The 19211-nt window shown below is 41.5% G+C and overlaps 2 protein-coding genes across 2 annotated transcripts in view; both read left to right on the top strand.

Annotated features, from left to right (window-relative positions):
• The window catches only part of LOC140334813 (uncharacterized), a 6576-nt gene extending 2935 nt beyond the window's left edge, over positions 1–3641 (top strand). Inside the window, exons 3-4 of the mRNA XM_072417059.1 lie at positions 599–672; positions 1452–3641. Of these exons, the coding sequence (XP_072273160.1) occupies positions 599–672; positions 1452–1837 (460 nt within the window). The 3' untranslated portion in view covers positions 1838–3641. The remainder of the gene's footprint in view (positions 1–598; positions 673–1451) is intronic.
• Positions 3642–5315: 1674 nt separating this feature from the next.
• The window catches only part of LOC140334810 (uncharacterized), a gene marked incomplete in the record, with an annotated part of 15660 nt that continues 1764 nt past the window's right edge, over positions 5316–19211 (top strand). Inside the window, 4 exon segments of the mRNA XM_072417058.1 lie at positions 5316–5431; positions 11160–12294; positions 14206–14332; positions 16140–16213. Of these exon segments, the coding sequence (XP_072273159.1) occupies positions 11967–12294; positions 14206–14332; positions 16140–16213 (529 nt within the window).

The raw sequence follows: 19211 nt of genomic DNA, 5'->3' as shown, positions 1-19211 counted from the left end.
ATCTATTATGAATGCTGCAGCCAGACTTATCCATCCTTCCAACCCACCTACCTAGTCCATACACAGCCTTCTCATCTACTTACCTACCCACCAACCTACCTGATACACAACCTGCCCACCACTCTTCTTCTGCTGCCTCTCTTTGTAGTTCTCTTTGTTGGATTCCATTTCACATTGGAATCAAATTCAAGCTCCAATGACCTACCAATGACTTCCTCATCACACGCATGGCCACAAGACTTCTCTAGAGCGGCCCCAACTCTCTGGAATGGTCTTCCTCATCCTATTCAGCTTGCTCCTACTTTCTGCACATTTAAACTTCCCTACCCATCTCCTTCTCCCTTTTAAACCATCACTTCCTACCCACTAATCCATATCCCCCTCTTATTGTGTGATACTTCTTATAAGTTATTTTGGAGTCCCCTTCTCCTCCTCTTGTACCATTGTAATATCTGCCCATCCATTGCATCCCCTATTTAATGTACAGCACTGCTAAAAATAAAACAAGCCAAAATGTACACTTTTCTCCCAAATAAATGAATTAAGAAGAATTAAGAATGTTATAATGATATCTGTGGTATTCTTTACCCTTATCCAGTGCAAGAAAACAGATACAAAATGAAGAAATGAAAGAAGTGAAAATATTTATGGAAAACTGCGTAAGAATGACAGGTAATATTTTTTTCAGTGAAGATTGGTGACATCAACTATTTGCCCCTTTACTAATATTGCCACTCATTTACCCTCGCTCGGTTTTTGGCGCTGTTTACAAATCTGGCTTGTTCACTGACCAGGGGGTTCAGGGTTCTTGGGTGGGAGAATGTCCTGTCCTCTCTGTCCTTCCATTTGTTCTTCTAACGTGTGTCCCGGGGAATGTTAAGCTACTTATTACACTGAATCACTAGCACGTCCATTATCTAGTTTTAAATTTTTATTCTATTCCATTCGGGTCCACTTTCTCCATGATATACATTGCTTTAAGCCTGCTGAAGCTATGGTTTCTTGTACTCTATGAATAAAAGCCCTACCTAGGGGTATTATTACTGGCATGTCTTTAGTGGGGGCACATTGACAGTGTTGAGAGAGTGACCTGATAAGTGATTGGGCTCAGGTAGCAAAAAATGGACATAAAAATTGTAACAATAAATAAAAGAGAAAAAATAGAAATAAAAAATATGATTATCTAAAAATTATTTTGAAACTCTAGATAAATAAATGGGATAATATTGTAGCATCTAATTGGTCACTTTATTTGTCAGTCAGGCACCAAGGTTGGGTAATAAGGAAGAGCATGCTGCATGTTATAGAGAAGAAGTGAGGACCACATTCACCTTTCCTCCTTTTATGCTGCTGAGTGAAAAAACTGGGTCAGGAATAATAGGCCTGCCATGTGTAAAACGTGAGAATTCCTATGACGTTTCACATAACCTCACTGCATTCCTCTTCTTCAGGTGTAGTTCCCATCATTGTCCTCACCTTCAAAACCAAAGGAGATTACATGGAAATCGAGAAAGAGTTTAGACGTATTGGGGCAGAGCAGGTGATCGCCATTGAGAATTACACGAATACAAACCACATGAAAACATTGGGAAGGACCACCGATATCCTGATGGTGATACACAGCGCCTTAAAAAATGTCACCTTCCGTCTGGAGCAGCCAAGAAACCCAAAAAGAGAACGGATAGAGAGGAAGAAATTTCTGCTCAACTACATCCATCAGATTGATCTTCAGGAAGAAAATGAAAGAAGGAGTGAAAAATTGAAAGAATTTGGGATTTATCCTGAGAAAGAAAGAAGAGAAAGAGATACAATGAGAAGTATTTGTTCAGTAATGTAAAATGCCAGCTTAACAGTAAAAAATGAAAGAATGTTAAAGAAAAGCTTTAAATTGTCAATCACTTCTGCACATATAAAGTATATGTACCCTGTCTCTGCATCAACTTTTCAAAGTTCCCTTTTGAAACTATGGCTTACTAGATAATCAATTTGGGGTGGCAACCAGGAGTGTAGTCATAAAAAAAGGGGGCATGGTACTATCCATGGCGAGGGTGTATGCGCATCATTGTAATATCATATGTAAAAATGCCGGCCCCACTACACCCCTGCCTAAAACTTCCCCCAGTGTGACATCATGATACCAGAACCCAAACAGTCCTGAGATAGAAGAGTGGGGAAGGTTGTGTTCAGAAAGACAACCCGTCCGCCATCTTAAGCCTGCAATCCGTATGGGAAATCTGGTCCGCAAGTCTGGCCGGTGCTCCCTCGGACCACCAAAGAATTTGCAAAATAAGAGTGGGCACACGTGCCCATTCCAGAAAAAAAAGTAAGGGCACAGCATTCCCACCCTAGCCCACCCCACTACACCCCTGGTGGCAACACTTAAGAATTAAGAGGTAGTTGGTTTACTCCCACCGTTTTGAATACATTGTGTTCTCTTACCTGTCTGCATATTGTGATGGCTCTGTGCAAATTGTTGTGATCGTGCGCACTGCTGGAATGACAAAAACCCAAACAACATCACAAACTGACAAAATTACAAATTACACACCACCTGAATATGAAGAGTAAAAATGGCTTTGTTGGAAAAGTAAAGGCGGCTGCCGTTGTGGGGCAGCACAGGTCATACACTGATGGAAGGTAGCTGTTTCCACCAGCTTGTATGGTTGCAGTTAAAGCACCATGAAATGTGTCAAGCTAGCATTCAAATTTAGGATGTAGGAGAGGTTTAGGGGAAGTTGTTCTCCCTCAAGCTACTAGGTAATGGAAAGCTAGCACAGGAAGGCTTCACAATGGATTGTGGGGTGCGGGTTGGCAACGTTCAAGCCTTCCACTCCCTCTTCCCATCCACATAAATTTTGTTCCCCATGTATCTAGTGATCCTAAAGCAGGGTGCCCAACAGGTGGATCCGATCTACTGGTAGATTGCAAGGACAATGCGAGTAGATTGCGGAGCCCTGCCCTTCAAAATAACCGTGCACAGGAGCTGGAAAGTCCAAGTTTTTATTGTTGGTAGATCATTTTAAAAATAGCTAGCAAGCCAAAAAATAGTCCTAAAGTTAAAAAAGCCAACAATGCCTTTATGATAAAATCATCGCTTCTGGGAAATTTCTAGATAGGAAATAGGGTCAGTAAGGGTCTTCAGATTTAACACAAAATAGAGCACCTTTTTGTTCTTTAGTTGTGAATTCCACTGGGGTCACACTTTCACTGCTTCCTGTCTGACAGTACAACTAAAGAACAAAAAGGTGCTGAAGACAATACTATTAAAGGTGATATTTTATCTTTCTGAATATATACGCTGTGGTGCACTAAAAAAGACTATGGGGTTATATAACTGCAGAAAAAAGTCTGTGTTACGGATTTTAAACAAATATTCTAGCTTTGCAACATTAATGCCTGAATGACATGATACCTACCTAATCATTAACCACTATGTGAACAAATACATAGATGTGCTACTAATAACGTTCTGTCCTTCTGATGAAACGAATGCAAATAACTGGAAATGTTCTTTTGTATCATTACATATCATGTGATTACTGAATTGTCATCTTTTGCTTTTTACAAGCGTTTATTTTCTTGTAATACATTTTAATAATATTGTATAATAAATTGCAACAAATTGTTGTTTTGCAAACATATATTATGTTGTTAGTGTTGATATTTGGCACCTTTAAAACCCATGCACCTTTTCCCTGTTGGGGACAGAAAACCCTTTGTTATTCCCTAATACTTACCTTGCAGCTCTGCTGATTTCCAAATAGAGTTCCACAAAGAACCATTCCAGCATGGACTGCTCTGCTTTGCACCTCTTGCACATAAAAATCTTGTTTAATGTGGTAAGTGAACCTACAGGTTCTCCTATACCCCATTCCCCATCCTCCCTATAATTTTAGTGACAATATTATTTCAGATCTTTGCAGCTAACATGATCATCTGGTGGCCAGCAATAGATAACATTTATATAACAGCTATTCCTGCCTACGATTTAACCTTAATTCTCCATCCACAATAAGCACCACTGACCCTGTCCTGCATGTTGTTGCTGATACTGCCTGCTTGCTGTCCCCTGTATGACGTTTGGTTTTATTAGGCGCACTCACACATTCTGAGCCTCCATTTCCCTCTCAAACCACCGTCTTCCTGTATTTCAGTAGAGAGGAAGTGTTACGCAAGATTGCAAAGGTTGTTTTTTTCATCAGCAATGCAGAAACAATAAAGTCTGCTTCTGATTTCAGACATGGCTGTCACTGTCAGGTATTAGGAAGTGTAAGTCTAACCTTTATTAAATGTATGATGGTGGAAGGGATGGTCAGGGAAAGGTAAGGTGCTTCTGATTCACAATGCATACTGTGTATAAAGGAGAACTACAAAGACCATGTAGTGGCAAGTTTATGCTCCACTTTAAAGTGGGAATGAAGTTCCATTTTTAGGTTTGCATGATCAGGCAAATTATTATTGCAGAAAGGGACAGGTGAAATCCAGAGAGGACCACTCCTCCCAAAGGCATAATACTACACGATCTTAAGCCAGCTGATAGAAAAGTAACTGCTCAGCATGGAAAGGTAGAAATACTTAAAGTGGAAGTAACTTAAAAAGTAAAAAAATGACACTTACCTTTTTTTTATAATTTTATTTTTATTCAGTGAACAGTCATAAATACTGGCATAAAACATTAAAACATACAAATCACCAACTGTATTACCATCTTCCGCATCACAAACATATTATGAACAACAAGCAGAATGACTGAGCACAGGCAATTTTCAAAATATTAACAAAAATAACCAAAGAAAGAAATAGAGAAATAGAAAGCAAAATAGAGGAAGAGGGGGAGGGAGAGGAAGGGGGAGGGGCACGGCATTGCAGGCCAGATTGAATAAAGGCCAGACATAACACATTAAGGAACACAATAATAATAACAGCAATAATTCAGTGATATCGTCTGCATTCAAAACAGATCTTCGGCATTATCAGCCGCACTGTATACTGAAAGGTACGCTTGAGTAGTGGTATACTGTATCCAATAGAACCAAGTATTTCGGAATTTATCCGATCTACCGTCCAGGCTGGTAATAAGGTCTTCCATTGCCATAATGTCATTTACTCTTCTAAACCATTGTAACAAGGTGGGAGGAGAGGATTGTTTCCACAGGAATACAGGCCTTAGCAGCATTTAAAAGATGTCTGAGTAAAGAAGCATGGTATTTCTTGTTAGACTAATCGTTCAAATGTAAAAGGGCCAGCTCCGGCTGTTACGTATATCTACCTCTGTTAATTCTTCAATAACCTCCGCCACCCCTGACCAGAAAGACTGCAACTTAGAGCACTCGCAGAATATATGAAACAGGCAGCCGCTGCACAACGCCAGCATCTATCATCTACTCCCGGATACATTTTGGCTAACACAGTCGGCACTCTGTACCACCGAGTGAGAAATTTATAGTTCAGGTCCTGGTAAGAGTTGCTGAGAGCGGCTTTATGACCCGTGTACAGGAGACGATCCTGCTCATCTGGAGAGAATGTGGTGTCAAGATCACTTTCCCATTTACGCAGAAAGGGTAAAGTTGAGGTTGAGGGGGCAGTATCCGTCAATAGCATCTGGTAGGCATTAGAGAGAGTCCCCCTAATGGTGCCTTGGGCCGCACACGCCCCCTCCACCTGTGATAGGGGGGCGCACAAACCTGGATGGCGGTGGGAGAGAGTGAAGAAAATGACATAGCTGTAAGCTGCGCCATGGTCCCAGCTCTGGAAGTTCATGAGCAGTTGTCAAATCCGAGACAGGTGCCCCTCAAAAAATGAGATGCTCTGAAGATTCCCCGCTTCCTCCATAAACGAAACCTAGGATCTGATGCGCCCGGGGGAAACCCCGGGTGTCCCAGAATAAGGGAAAGTGGCGAAGGGTAAGTACACACACCAGAGACCCTGAAATAATTCTCCACAACACGAAGGGTCGTTCCTATCAGCGACAGCTTGAGAAAGGGAGATAGTGTGTCTCGAGGGGTCCACATGGCCCCTGGTAACGGTAGATTGGCAATGGCTCCCTCAAGCCTTACCCATGGCTTAAGATCTTCGTTTCTGCACCCGTCTATCAACCGGCCCACATGTGTAGCCTGGTGGTACAATAGAGGGTCAGGAAAGGCAATACCCCCAAGCACTTTAGGCAACCTTAAAACCCGGCGCCCGATACGAGAGCTGTCACCCCCCAGACAAAGCGGAGAAACTCCTGCCTAAACCTGTAATAGTACCTGTTGTGGGATATAAACCGGGAGGGTTTGAAGCAAATATAGCAATCTCAGCATAATATTCATTTTCAGAATATTGCATCTACCGAACCAGGAGAATGCATGTTGCTTCAACTTCTGCAGGTCCTGTCTCACCCTGTTTAGTAGAGGCAGAAAGTTCAGGTTAACCACGAGGACAAATTCTTAGGGATCCTGGTGCCCAAATACAAGATATCTGATTTTGCCCACTTAAAAGGAAAGCACAGTGTCAGGGAGTCCACTAACCGAGCAGGTAATGTAATGGATAATGCCTCTGACTTCTGCAAATTGATTTTATACTTAGATAACAGTGAATATCTATGGACCTCATGTAATAAATTAGGCAAAGAGACCCTAGGAGAGGAAACAAAAAAAAGGAGATCATCGGCATAGGCCGCCACTTTATGCACCTGATCATGTACTGAATATCCAAGTCATTACCAAAGGAAGCTAGGTCCTCCGTGTAGCTCAGCGTACCGGTATGAATGGGACACCCCAACAGTAAGGTTAATGATTTTCACATAGCATCAGGATGAGGGGGCATAGAAGTCTATTTTGTTGTAAGGTGGGCCAGGAAAGATCTTATAAAGGGGTCCCATCAATCTCCAAACTATGCAGATTGCAGGCTTTAAATGTTTCAGTTCAAAATCTTGGAGTCTACAAATTACATTACAAGATTGAACAGCCATGGAAGGAAGCCGAAGAGCACAGTGAGCTCTGTCAAACATATTGTTTAGGATTGTGTTTGCAACACTAGTTTCAGATCCTCATACTGGGGTGCTTCAGGGAGACCACTTACCCTAATATTATTTATGTGGCCCGTTATCCAGATATTCCAAGCAACAATACAACAGGATTAGTCTCCTGCTCAGAGGTTTTACCACCAATTATTTTTGGTCTGTTGTAGTACATTCTTCAGGTTCTCAACTCCACCTGAAAGGTGTTGAAAATCTAACTCATATATAGGAATACGAAAGTCATTTTTGGTAAGGAAATATTTCAGGTAATTTCTCTATGAGGGGCGATCCTCTGGATCCAGCACAGCTGGAGAGTAGGATCCCATGGAAGAGGTAAGCTTTGAATAGGCCAATTATTAGGCCTGTGGTTTAGGTCAGAGGAAAATGAACTTTTCTGGCTTATGAGGGAGAAGGTTTCTGAAAGCTGGCAATTCTTACCACAACATGGCTCACATAGCTGATAAGCTCCTCATGCAGCTTTGTAGGTTCCCCTATAGGAGAGGCTGAAGCAAATGTACATGGTGTCTGGGGAGGCAAGAGCACCTAGGGCTGAAGCACTGATGATGGGCTCAGAAAATGGCCGTAGATAGATTACCAGCCATTTGAGTCGTCATCTGTGGAAGGCAGAAAATATTGCCCGATGGGGAAGGGTTCCAGCGTGCCATGGAGGGGGCAAGAATACTGGCTCTGGAGCAGGTAATGACGTGAGACACCAGCCATGCCAGTTTATCTGCACATACGCAGTTTAACCGCACATACGCGGTTGGGAGCCAGTGATTTTAGTGGTCCGCGAGACCAAAAAGGTTGGCGACCATTGGTTTAGGGACCATTTTTCTGGCATCTGCTGCCTAACAGCTTATACCTTCATACAGACGCACAATAATTGTTGCCGGAAATGATTGTTACTGATTGTTTCCAGTGGCAGCAGAACAAACAAGCATTGTACAGATACCTCTGTGATATGGAACGGAGGGGAGGGAGTTTTATGGAGAGGTGGTATTTGTGGTGGTGTGTTCATCCTCCCTAATATAAGCTACATTGCCCTGACTTACACACTTGACATGAATGGTACTACTCCTCTCAAGCTAAAATTTGCCATGCAGTTGGGTAAGACGGCTGTGCTTTTCAGTTGAGGAGAACACAGCGGGGTGCCGCTAACTTGGTCTTCCCTCTGTATAGCAGAACTGTGTGTTTCATTCATTCATCTGGCACTGGTATTCAGAATACCCAGAAAAGGTGGCGGATAGAGGGAAAGATGGTGGTGATAACAGGAAAGAAGGGTGCAATGCACACAAGACTTTTGTACTTTATAGCTGGAACTCACAGAACTATATAACATTTTTATCTCCCTTTACACACTGCAGGAACATCTCCATACAAACACATGTGATCTTCTTTCAGCCCCCTAAAGTGACAATCTCGCTTTCCCATTTTCCCTGCATTATCAGCATAAAATCTGAACCTCATACCTAATCTGAATAATGGATACATTGGATTGATATAAAAAGATGATACATCATATGGCAATCTCTTTCAGTGTAATTGTAAGGCCCTGGTCCCGCACCAAAACTCGCCAGGTGCCAGTTCCCCCAATATAATGCTGCACTCTTCACCTATAGCAGGCACCCATTCAGCCCCGGGAGAATACATGCTCCATCTCAGCACATGTTTGCCCCAGGACTTCTGTGCACAAGGTATGGAGACTGGCAAAGAAATGACAGAGGACAGTACAACGGATTACAACCGAAGGAAAGTCCAGAACACAGTCAGAGGTCATGCAGGTAATCATAGAGGTTATTAGTCCACTAGACAAAGTATTCAAGGATAAAGACAAAAGCAGAGTTGGGGTCACAGGCAAAGGTCAATCCAGGCAGCATACAATCCAAGAATCAGGAAACAGGCAACAATAAACACACCGGCAGCAGGTCAGCTAAACCTAATGCTAGAACAGACAACTGGTGACTGGGGGCAGAAAGACTATATAATCCCAGCAGGCAATGGCAGGGCAGGATGAAGCCAATGACTAATCTGTTCCTAAAAGTTTCTTCAGGTCTGCACAGCCTCAGTGTTTGTGCCGGGGATGCGGAGAAGGAACATCTCAGGCTGAACAGCTAAAGGGAAGCAAGGGATGCGGCTATTTACTTGTTCTTCCTGCTACTGCAAATGACATTGCTGGACAGAATATATAGCGTGTGATACTGTGATGGTGCACAGCACTGGATCACCGGCCACAAAAGCATCTCATGATAGTAAAAGGTTGGTGCTATAAAAATAGAGATTAATAATCATAATCATAAAACACACAGCAACTAATGACTGCTGTCACTTTATCCAAAGGAATTTGTTTAACAATAAATCAACAAACAAAACAGTGCGCGCCATTTGATTGAAGGTTTCCTTTGTGCAGTAGACATTTAAACTCCAGACAAGCCTAACTATGTATGTATGGACAGACCAATATAATATCATGTTCTAAAACTATCAAGCTGAGGGATTGTTAACACATAGCAATCATTACATCTAATGTATAGGACTTTTTGTACGGATAGTCTTTGTATGACATTGCTTTACATCCTAATATATTCAGCGTGAGTTAGGTCAATAGTAATGGCTGGAAATAAATTATATTTGGACTATTTAAATATATAATTGTTGTAGGTGATTGCTCCGGTTCGTGATTGGCTGTGAAAAGAAAAACCCTAGTGATAGCTCAATCGGGATTTCTCATTTCTCAGCCATTCAGCACTAGAAGTGAATGGGGACAAGTCTCTTTATTCAAGTATAGTGCTGAATGGCTGGGAAACCTCAGTAAATGGGAAACTACACTTATCAAGGATTGGTCATTCCCCATGGGGTATATATATATATATATATATATATATATATATATATATATACAGTGGTACCTTGGTATAAACCCTTAATCCGTTCCAGATCCTTGAATTTATACCAAATTTTTTCCATAAGAAATAAAAGGAAAATGAATAATCCGTTCCGATGAAAAAAAAATCCTTTTATATTGGCATATTATACATTGATGGGGCTGTATGAAATAATTTAAACATTGCTTAATACTAAAATACATAAATACAAAAGCAATTAGATGAAATAAATGAAAATTTAACCTCACTTTACCTTGCTGAGAAGAGTGGAGTGCCTACTACGATGGCGCTGAGAAGGGAGGAGATGTTATGTAATTCACAGAGCGGTATAACGCGGGTTGTTCACTGAATGGTAGCAACTGACGTACTGACACTCGTGGGTAGTCGTGGCTTTGTCTCCAGAGGGGTAAAAAAGGGTAGCGTGCGGTGTTATGATTTATTTTGACCCATACAAGTTCTAGCACAAAGGTTGTATACCAAGCAAAATGTTTCGTGTCCAAACAGGACTTATACCAAGCTGGACTTATTCCAAAGCAGACTTATACCGAGGTACCACTGTACATTCTTTCTTCATTATATATCGCTAAAACTAGTTTTTAGATATTTGCATTCACATATGCTAAAAAAAAATCTCATGAAGAAGCGGTTGTATCTGCGAAAAGTGTCGGGACCAACTAAATGAGACATCTTTGATGGCATTGTATTTTATCATGTTGAATATGTGATGTTTGAGGCTATATATTTGGCCCCATCTTTTATTAATTTGTATAGAGTGTTAATAATATTATTATTGAATATCAAATAAAAATAAAGGTTTTTAATGGATTTATTTGCCAGCAATTCCCTGTTTATGTACACTAGTACTTTGTTTTGTTTGTTGCTATTTGGGGATATGGCATTGTTTTAACATCTTTAATACCGATTATTGTCTGGAGAAAGTCCTCATTGCGTTTAACAATAAATCAAACAATAAAATTCTGGTCAATTAGACAGCCAGAAGAAAAATATTAAAATCACAAAATGAAAACAATGAACAATCACCATCTATCTCCGTGCCGTATCCCCACCATGTGCTCCCCACACAAAGTCTTTCTGCTTCACAAGCACAGCAGTAGCATAACAGGTAACTGATTTCTTAGATTCCTTCACAATGACTTCTGTTTCTGCCCATTGGTTTTTGCGTTTTTTTTTTGTTGTAAGTTTTTTGTTTACCAGATTTATTACTTTATATTTAAAAACTAAACAAAAAAAAATCACAATTACTTTTAATTCCGCAGATCCCACAATCATGCTGAAGAATTCCGCGATCGGGTGCAGCGCTGTCCTGGAAATCCTGATGTTGAGGAAGAGTTGGGTGCTGCCATCTTTCTCTGTCTTCTTCCTTCTTCTGGCTACGTGACCCAATCTTGAATTGCCAAGTGTGAGATTGGGTGACATAGCCCACTGTAAATGGGAAAAAAAGAGTGCCAACCTGAGTGGGCATGTGTGTTACCTCAATGTAGGAAAATGCCCCATCTGGGCATACTCGATATCCATGACGAAGTAATCCCTGGAGGCTTTGCGGTCCCATTCAGTCTTGATTGCGGCATGAATACAGAATGGGATGGGCTTCACCCTTTTGCATTAAAAAAGAGTAATACTTTAACTTTACGTAAAGGTTGTACATATAAAGTCCACTTTAATTTTTCTGTCCTGCAACTTTAATGTCTTCCCTGATCTGTAGGTTTCCCTTTCCAGGTGCTTCCAAAATAATAATGTTTACCATTAGGTACGTCTATGCCTCAAAGAATTTAAGCGGTCAAACTGGAGAAATGGAAATTTTGGGTTTATTGTATAATTATTTCCTGTTTGGTCTAAACAAAACATGTGAACCTAATTTCTAATCCTAATTTATGGATACATTGCTTTAACATAAAGATACGTGAGAATTCTATAGTAATGACTTTGAATGTCTGTTCAGCACAATCGCTCTTTAATTTCACTTTAAACATAAAAGTGAAACTATGAAAAAATTTAACTGGCTAAAACAGAAAGTAATAAGCTGCTTTGTAGTGAGGACGAAGGGAACAATTGCTGTAAAATAGATGGAGAGCAAGGAACTAAAACGAAATATTGAGTCCTTCAGCCTGGATGGAGGTTGCAAGGGCAATCAGGGCTATAAAAGGGTCCTTCTACAGCTATTTGGCTACATGGGCCATGGCAAATCCACCTTCATTAACTCCTGTAAATACATCCTGAGTAATGGAGGAGCATTCATAGAGTTTGCTAAAGCAGCTGGGTATGAGATAGATAATGGCAGCTTTACTTTGGTACGGAAAGATTATGAGCTCACCTCCAACATCACAATGGTGGACAACCGAGGTTTGAGAGCCATAACCGACTTCGAACGTGTAGAAATCTACGGCCAGCTGGGTGAGTAATACTGATGATTATAACACCTTTTTCACTAATATATGGAGTTATATATATTTTTCCTACCCTCAGGGCAGTTCTTGTCTTTTCCCCCAATTATTACCCCAGCTAATCAGTTAGCTTCCATATAACACAAAAAGTTAGAAGATCAGAACCACACAAGTCATGTTGGAGTTGGGGACAAACAGGGTGAAACTGGTGCACCAGTACATATCATTAATTGGAATTTATGCTGCTTGATAAAGATATAACATTATGGATGAGAAGCTCTTATAGATATTTTATACCTCTGTCATTCTATAAATGCCCAATAGGTATTTTATTAACCCTTTTCTACTTACCATCTGTATATTAGGTATAGCAGGAAGTTTGTAAATACAAAATATCTTTAGCTGCAGCACGCTCTGTGAATCACTGTGATTAGAAGGAGGCTGAAAGATTGAGTTCTCTAATATTTATCGCTTTCACCCTTTTGTACCCGGAGAGTGTGGAGACTGGGGCTTCTCTGTACCAGCCAGTAGCCAGCAAAGTCAGGTCTGGAACATCTAAAGGAGCGCTGGGGATGCTTGACTAGGGTAACCCCGAAGCCTCCCCACCAAACAACACCCTTGGCTGTTCAGTCCCCCCCCTTTCTCCAATAATCACATATACATATCCCATTTGTAATAAAATTGGCTGTAGCAGCCGTTCTTTATTAGCACATTCCTCAAGTATTATCCAAAAACAATTTCATTCATTACATAATATTAATAACCATAACCTAACCCCCATTTTACTCAAACCTTTTTTGATTGTTGTTCCTGGAAGACCTCCAAATGCCAAAATGTCAGGGCACCTAAATCTGCAATACCTTTGCAGATTTGGATTTTTTTTTGGCCCAGGTGCCAATATCAGCCATACGCAGCCTCCTTCCTGGTCTCAACATAATTGCTTATTTACCACCCCCTTTTAAAGTTAGAGGACACCCATACCACAGATGGGTTCCCCACACTCCACAGCACCTCTAAATCATTGTCTTCCAGAAACCCAGCTGCCAAACAAGGGCCACAACACCCTATAATACCAACCAATAGGGGGCAGTAGACTGGAAACTTTCACCCCAACAACTTAAACTGATCTTGCCCCTCTCCTTGACTCCTCCTCACCCCTTTACCTTTTTACACCACTTTATTTTCTAGCCTTTACCTCTGCTATACCTGGATGCTCTTAGTACTCTGTCATATAAGCCCTACGACCACTCACTCTGTCTACGTTCAACTCCAGGCTTATCTTTGTTTCACATCACACATGTGTGATTCCAAGACTCCAGAGGTGGCCACATTTCTCTTTGGTGCAGCCTCCCCAATCTTCTGCCCAATGGCATCTGCATGGACTTTCATTAGAGCCAGTCGTGGGCCAGTTGGGTGTGTCTCTTAGTGGAAGAGAATGAACTCCATAGGGTAAAGCTAGGATGGGTTTAGGATGAGGGAGTATATACTCAGGGGGTGACACCACAAGTAATCACACTGGATGTCACCAATGTCATGGCCCAGAGATACATGGTCATCCAACCCTTATTCAGCACTGTGCCCTCTCCACCTCATTGGTGGTTATTGGTTCTACATGGTGCATCACTCAGATATTGGCCAAATAATGTACAGGTGGACACACAAGCTGGGACTTTCGGTAGAGTGGAATTTTTGGGTTAATTGCCTAATTGTTTCCCTTGCTTGGTGCCATTCATTGCAACTATGTGGCATCAAATATTTTGGAGCAATGTTTTACAATGCCAGAATGTTCAGATCTTTATTAAATGATTTTGGTGTCATGGCCGTGATTTGTCTTTTTTAATAGTAATTAGAACAACTGAATAATGATCCTCCAAGAATAGAAATTCTGTAAATGTTTTTGTCTTGTGACTCTTCCTTCCAGGTAATTTCTATCCTCTGAATGAACGTGTGGAATGGAACAAGAACTTTGATGAGGTGATGTCCATCATAGAAGAAAGTGAAATGGACCAAAATTGCACCGACTTCCTGGTCCCCATATTTATTCACAGGTAAGATAAACCAGAGGAAGACACATGATGGATAATTGAGACAACTACCTCCATCTTCTGAATGGAGACCAAGTAGTGATCAGCATTATTGCTGGTGACAGGCCCTCTTTGCACATTTATACATATACAGACAGATATAAAGACTGCTCTGATCTCAGAAGGGTAAGATGAAGCAGTATCATTTGTGAACACAACTACCTACCTAAATTAGGGTGAGCTGGGTGAGATGGGCTGGTGCCAACTAGAAATATAACATTAAATACCAGCAAAAAGAAATAACCAAAGTAAAGCAACTATCACATCCTGTATTGAATATTGATTGGTAAGTAGATCCCATTGTGAGTTCCTGTGATAAAATATATACATTGGAAGACAAAATATAAATGGACAAATAGGATCTCTCTCCTCATTGGGTTTCATAGTACATTGTTTCAGCACAGGAATAATATCTGCAGATTCCCAATATTCTTTAGCAATGGTGATATCATGGAGACCCCTCATTGTGTGCATTAGTGACCAGACCTGGCCTAGAACTCTCCTCCGACTATCTCAGCTTGCCACTGACTTTCCGTTATGGAGAACCAGTCACAATATTCATATGCTAGGTCAATATAACTGCTGGGGCTTACTTATAAAGTATGTCACTGGAATACCATTTTACTATACCTGAGGATGACTCAATGTCTGAACAACTCCTTCCATTCAGCCAGATGCCATCAGATGTGGCAACAGGTGGACGGGTTGGGCGAATATGACGAGAGCCTCCTCCATGTGGATGGAGCCTTTGTCATTGTCTGAGGGAAGAAGAGCTGCTCAGGACATGGAACTGCTCAGCGAGGGATCTGAAGCTCCTGCCGCTGGAATCACAGAACTCATTATGGGAAACTTTACATCACCGGATCCAGCAAAGGTAAGTTTCAGGAAAACGGAATAATAAAGATTTTTCTGTTTGCTCTTGCATTGTGTGTTTATTTCTACAGATTTCCTCTTCCCTTTTTATTAATAGGAAACTGGTTTTATTTACCCCAGGGTGAGGGGGAGGATATCTGAGGAGCCCCTATTAAAGGGGGCTTTCGAATTCCATATAAACTCCTTGCTTGCAAAGGGTTCATGTTGTGGGGGGGGAGGGACCCTCTCATCCATCAATGGCACAAGCAGGTGGGGTTCTGGTTTTCATTGCTTTCTTTTTTGGAAAACCAGACTTCAGAGGACAGAAGTGGGAACGATTCACTACCCCGATATTTTTTGACCAAAAGTGGTCCCTAGGGCAATGAAATGAGCATAGGTGCTACAGTTCACCAATTCATCATTAGCATACTACTAAAGATCTGTAGAGAAACCTGCAGCCCACACAGTTGCTTCCTAATGATGCTGTCATACTATAATTTGGATGCTCATTTATGATTCAGAGTATATGACTTGCACCCAGATCCCGCATTCTCATGATAAATCAGACTCAGCGTGCCGGAAATAGGAAAGCTCTCAAAGACCGGAGAAGTCTGGGTGATCCGGAACTATCGGTTCCTCTCCATTGGAAAAAAACTGCAGAAAGTTATAATAATAAAACATCCTGACATCTAGCAATGAAATGAAATGTTCGGGATGCTGCAGGAACTTAGTTGGTTTGTGTTTTAGTTTTAAATGGAGATAGAAATAACTGGAAGTCCTGTCAAATCTTTGCTTTAATCTGAGGCTCTGTTGGGATCATTCCCACAATTTACAATCTAATTTCACAGTTGTACCAGTAATGTTTCACTTGTAATTCAATTCTTTCATTTAATCCTCCATCTTTGTTTCTTCTGTTTAGCTCCAAATTTATTCTTACAGAACCAGAAGGGAAAGCTGTAAAAGAGTTTCTTACTAACTGCTTCAAGATGACAGGTAAGTAGTCATAAAGCCGACGGAAAATAGAATTCTGAAGGCCACACTTTGTCCCCTGGAGGGTGCAGGATGGGGCCAGGAGATACCAATAAGGTTTAGGGAAGCCCCGGCAGCACAATCCTGTCCAGCTAATATATTATTGTGTACCGGTACTAAAGTCAGCTATTTTAAGCATTTTAAAGACAGGGACCAAATCTGCCTAGGTAAGGAGTGGACCCATTCACAGTTTTATTCTGCATTATGGTGCAAACTCCATTGGTCCTTAACTTGCATTGTAATAAGGCAGAATATACATTTGGAATGGGGTTCCAAATCCCCAATTCACCACAACCCATTGAGCACGGGTTTTTGTGAATTGTTCCTGAGGATAAAATCTTGGCTAGATTATTATTTCTCTGCTTGTAATAGGAATTGTTGTCCTCATTTTTCTGGAATAATGAAGTTTCAAGGAAAATAATTCTCAATGTGCCTTAGTTAGGGACAAGCTCAAAACTCAGATTGGGCCTGATTGATTACAGATCTCTGAGGCTGGAGAAGGTAGACTATGATGGAAGGTGTAATCCTGATCATATCCCCCCTTATAAATCTCCCTGATAGATTCAGTTCAGCTAATCTCTCCTCATAGCGGAGCTCCTCCATTCCTTTTATTAGTTAAGTTTCCCTTCTCTGCACTCTCTCCAATCCCACAATGTCCTTTTGGTGAACTGGTGGCTCAGAGGTTAGCACTCTGGCCTTTGCAGTGCTAGGGTCTAGGTTCAAATTCCAGCCAGGACTCTATCTGCATGGAGTTTGCAGGTTCTCCCCGTGTCTGCGTGGGTTTCCTCGGGTATCTCTGGTTTCCTCCCAAACCCTAAAAACATGCAGTTAGGTTAATTGGCTTCCCCCTAAATTGACCTTAGACTACATTAATGACATATGACTATAGTAGGGACATTAGATTGTGAGCTTCTTTGAGTGACAGTTAGTGACATGGACTTTGTACAGCGCTGCGTAATATGGTGGTGATATATAAATACTCTGTAATAATAATAATAACTGGTGCCCAAACCTGGACTGCATATTCCAGATGTGGTCTGACTAATGCTTTGTACAGGGGCAGGATTATGTCTCCATCTCTGCAGTCTATTCCTCTTTTATTACAAGAAAGTACTTTACTAGCTTTAGATCAGGGGTCGGCAAACTTTTTGGACGGCTAGGCCATTTCAGGAGGTCAAGAAGGCACACTAGGCCAGAAGAAACGAGATGTCCAAGGAAAGGTTTTTTTCCAACCGTGACTGCAAGCGGGCAGCCTCAGCTTTCCACTCATTCGCAGTGTAGTCTCTGTACATGTGCGTGTGCTTGGCATAGAAATGCCCCTTGAGATTTGACCGCTTAATATTATTATTATTATTATTATTACACAGTATTTATATAGCGCCATCATATTACGCAGCACTGTACAAAGTCCACAGTCATGTCACTACCTGTCCCTCAAAGGAGCTCACAATCTGTGTCCCTACTATAGTCATATGTGGTTAATGTAGTCTAAGGTCAATTTAGGGGGAAGCCAATTAACCTAATTGCATGTTTTTGGGATGTGGGAGGAAACCCACGCAGACACGGGGAGAACCTGCAAACTCCATGATAACGCTGTTGGTGTTGTGGCACAATAAACACAGGGCTTTGTTGCTGCGTTGGATGAAGAATAATTCATCAGTCCACTCGGGGCTGAAGCCACAAATTTCGAGGTCATCCTTCCGGAGACTGGTACTGTGCATTGCTTCGCTCATTAGGCATAGTAATCGGGGTTACTGGGCGGGAACTCAATGATAATGACGGTATCGCAATAACGCGACAATTCAATTAGGTCGGATCCAACAAAAAATAATTAGGGGGTCATTAGGCCGGACTGAAATACTGGCTAGGCTGTATCCGGCCTAAAGAATGGAGTTTGCCTACCTCTATTTTAGATATTGCAGCTTGGCATTGCATGCTGTTATTAAGTCTATGATCTACCAGAACCCCCAGATCCGTCTCCATGTCTGACTCCCCCAAATGTATTCCCCCCAGCATGCATGTTAGTTAGACACATTACATGTCTGTTTTGTCAAATAGTTCAGCCCCCTGGTATTTTTTTTGTTTTTTCACTCTAGGTGAATATTCAATTTAGGCCTTTATATGCTGCCATGTGGATGGATGTTGCCCCTTTTAGGGTAGTTGTACCTAAATTTCCACCAATTATTATTAATTAGGATTTATATAGCGCCAACATATTACACAGTACATTAAATAGGGATTTCAAATGACAGATGGTGGCCCAGGAGGAGAAGACCCTGCCCTGAAGAGCTTACAATCTAGGAGTAGTTGGAATTAGCAGCCAATGGAGTGGTGAGAAGTAGTGAGGGTTTAGGAGACAGAAAAAGACAGGTAAGTGAGGTAAAAGAGGAGGGTGAAATGGCACACAACAAGAGGTGGGATATGTATTAGTGGGTAAGTGGTTAATGTGTTTAGGACAGATGGGTTCTTTTAAATGAGCAGAAAGTAGGAGCAAACCGAATAGGATGTGGAAGACCATTCCAGAGAGCCGGGGCAGCTCTAGAGAAGTCTTGTGTGTCATGAGGTTATGAGTGAGGAAGTCATTAGTAGATCATTGAAGGAGTTAAGAGAATGGCTAGGGGGATTCTTCTACTAGGTCAGAGCGGTAAGTGGGACAATAACTGTGGAGGGATTTGAAGGCAAAGCACAGGAGATGAATTTGATACAAAGGTGAAATGGAAACCAATGAATAACTACAAAGAGATGCAGCAGAGGAAGAGTGGTGGGCAGGCTGTGTATGAGGTAGGTTGGTGGGTAGGTAGGTACATGGGAAGGCTGTGTATGGACTAGGTAGGTGGGTGGGAAGGATGGATGAGTCTGGCTGCAGCATTGTAATAGATTGTAGAGGAGAGAGTCGGGTTAGTGGAATACCAGAGAGGAGGAGGTTACAGTAGTCCAGACGAGAAATGATAAGAGCGTGTAC

The sequence above is a fragment of the Pyxicephalus adspersus genome, chromosome 7 (genome assembly GCF_032062135.1).
Source record: "Pyxicephalus adspersus chromosome 7, UCB_Pads_2.0, whole genome shotgun sequence".
NCBI lineage: Eukaryota > Metazoa > Chordata > Amphibia > Anura > Pyxicephalidae > Pyxicephalus > Pyxicephalus adspersus.
This window is presented reverse-complemented; position numbering and strand designations above follow the sequence as displayed.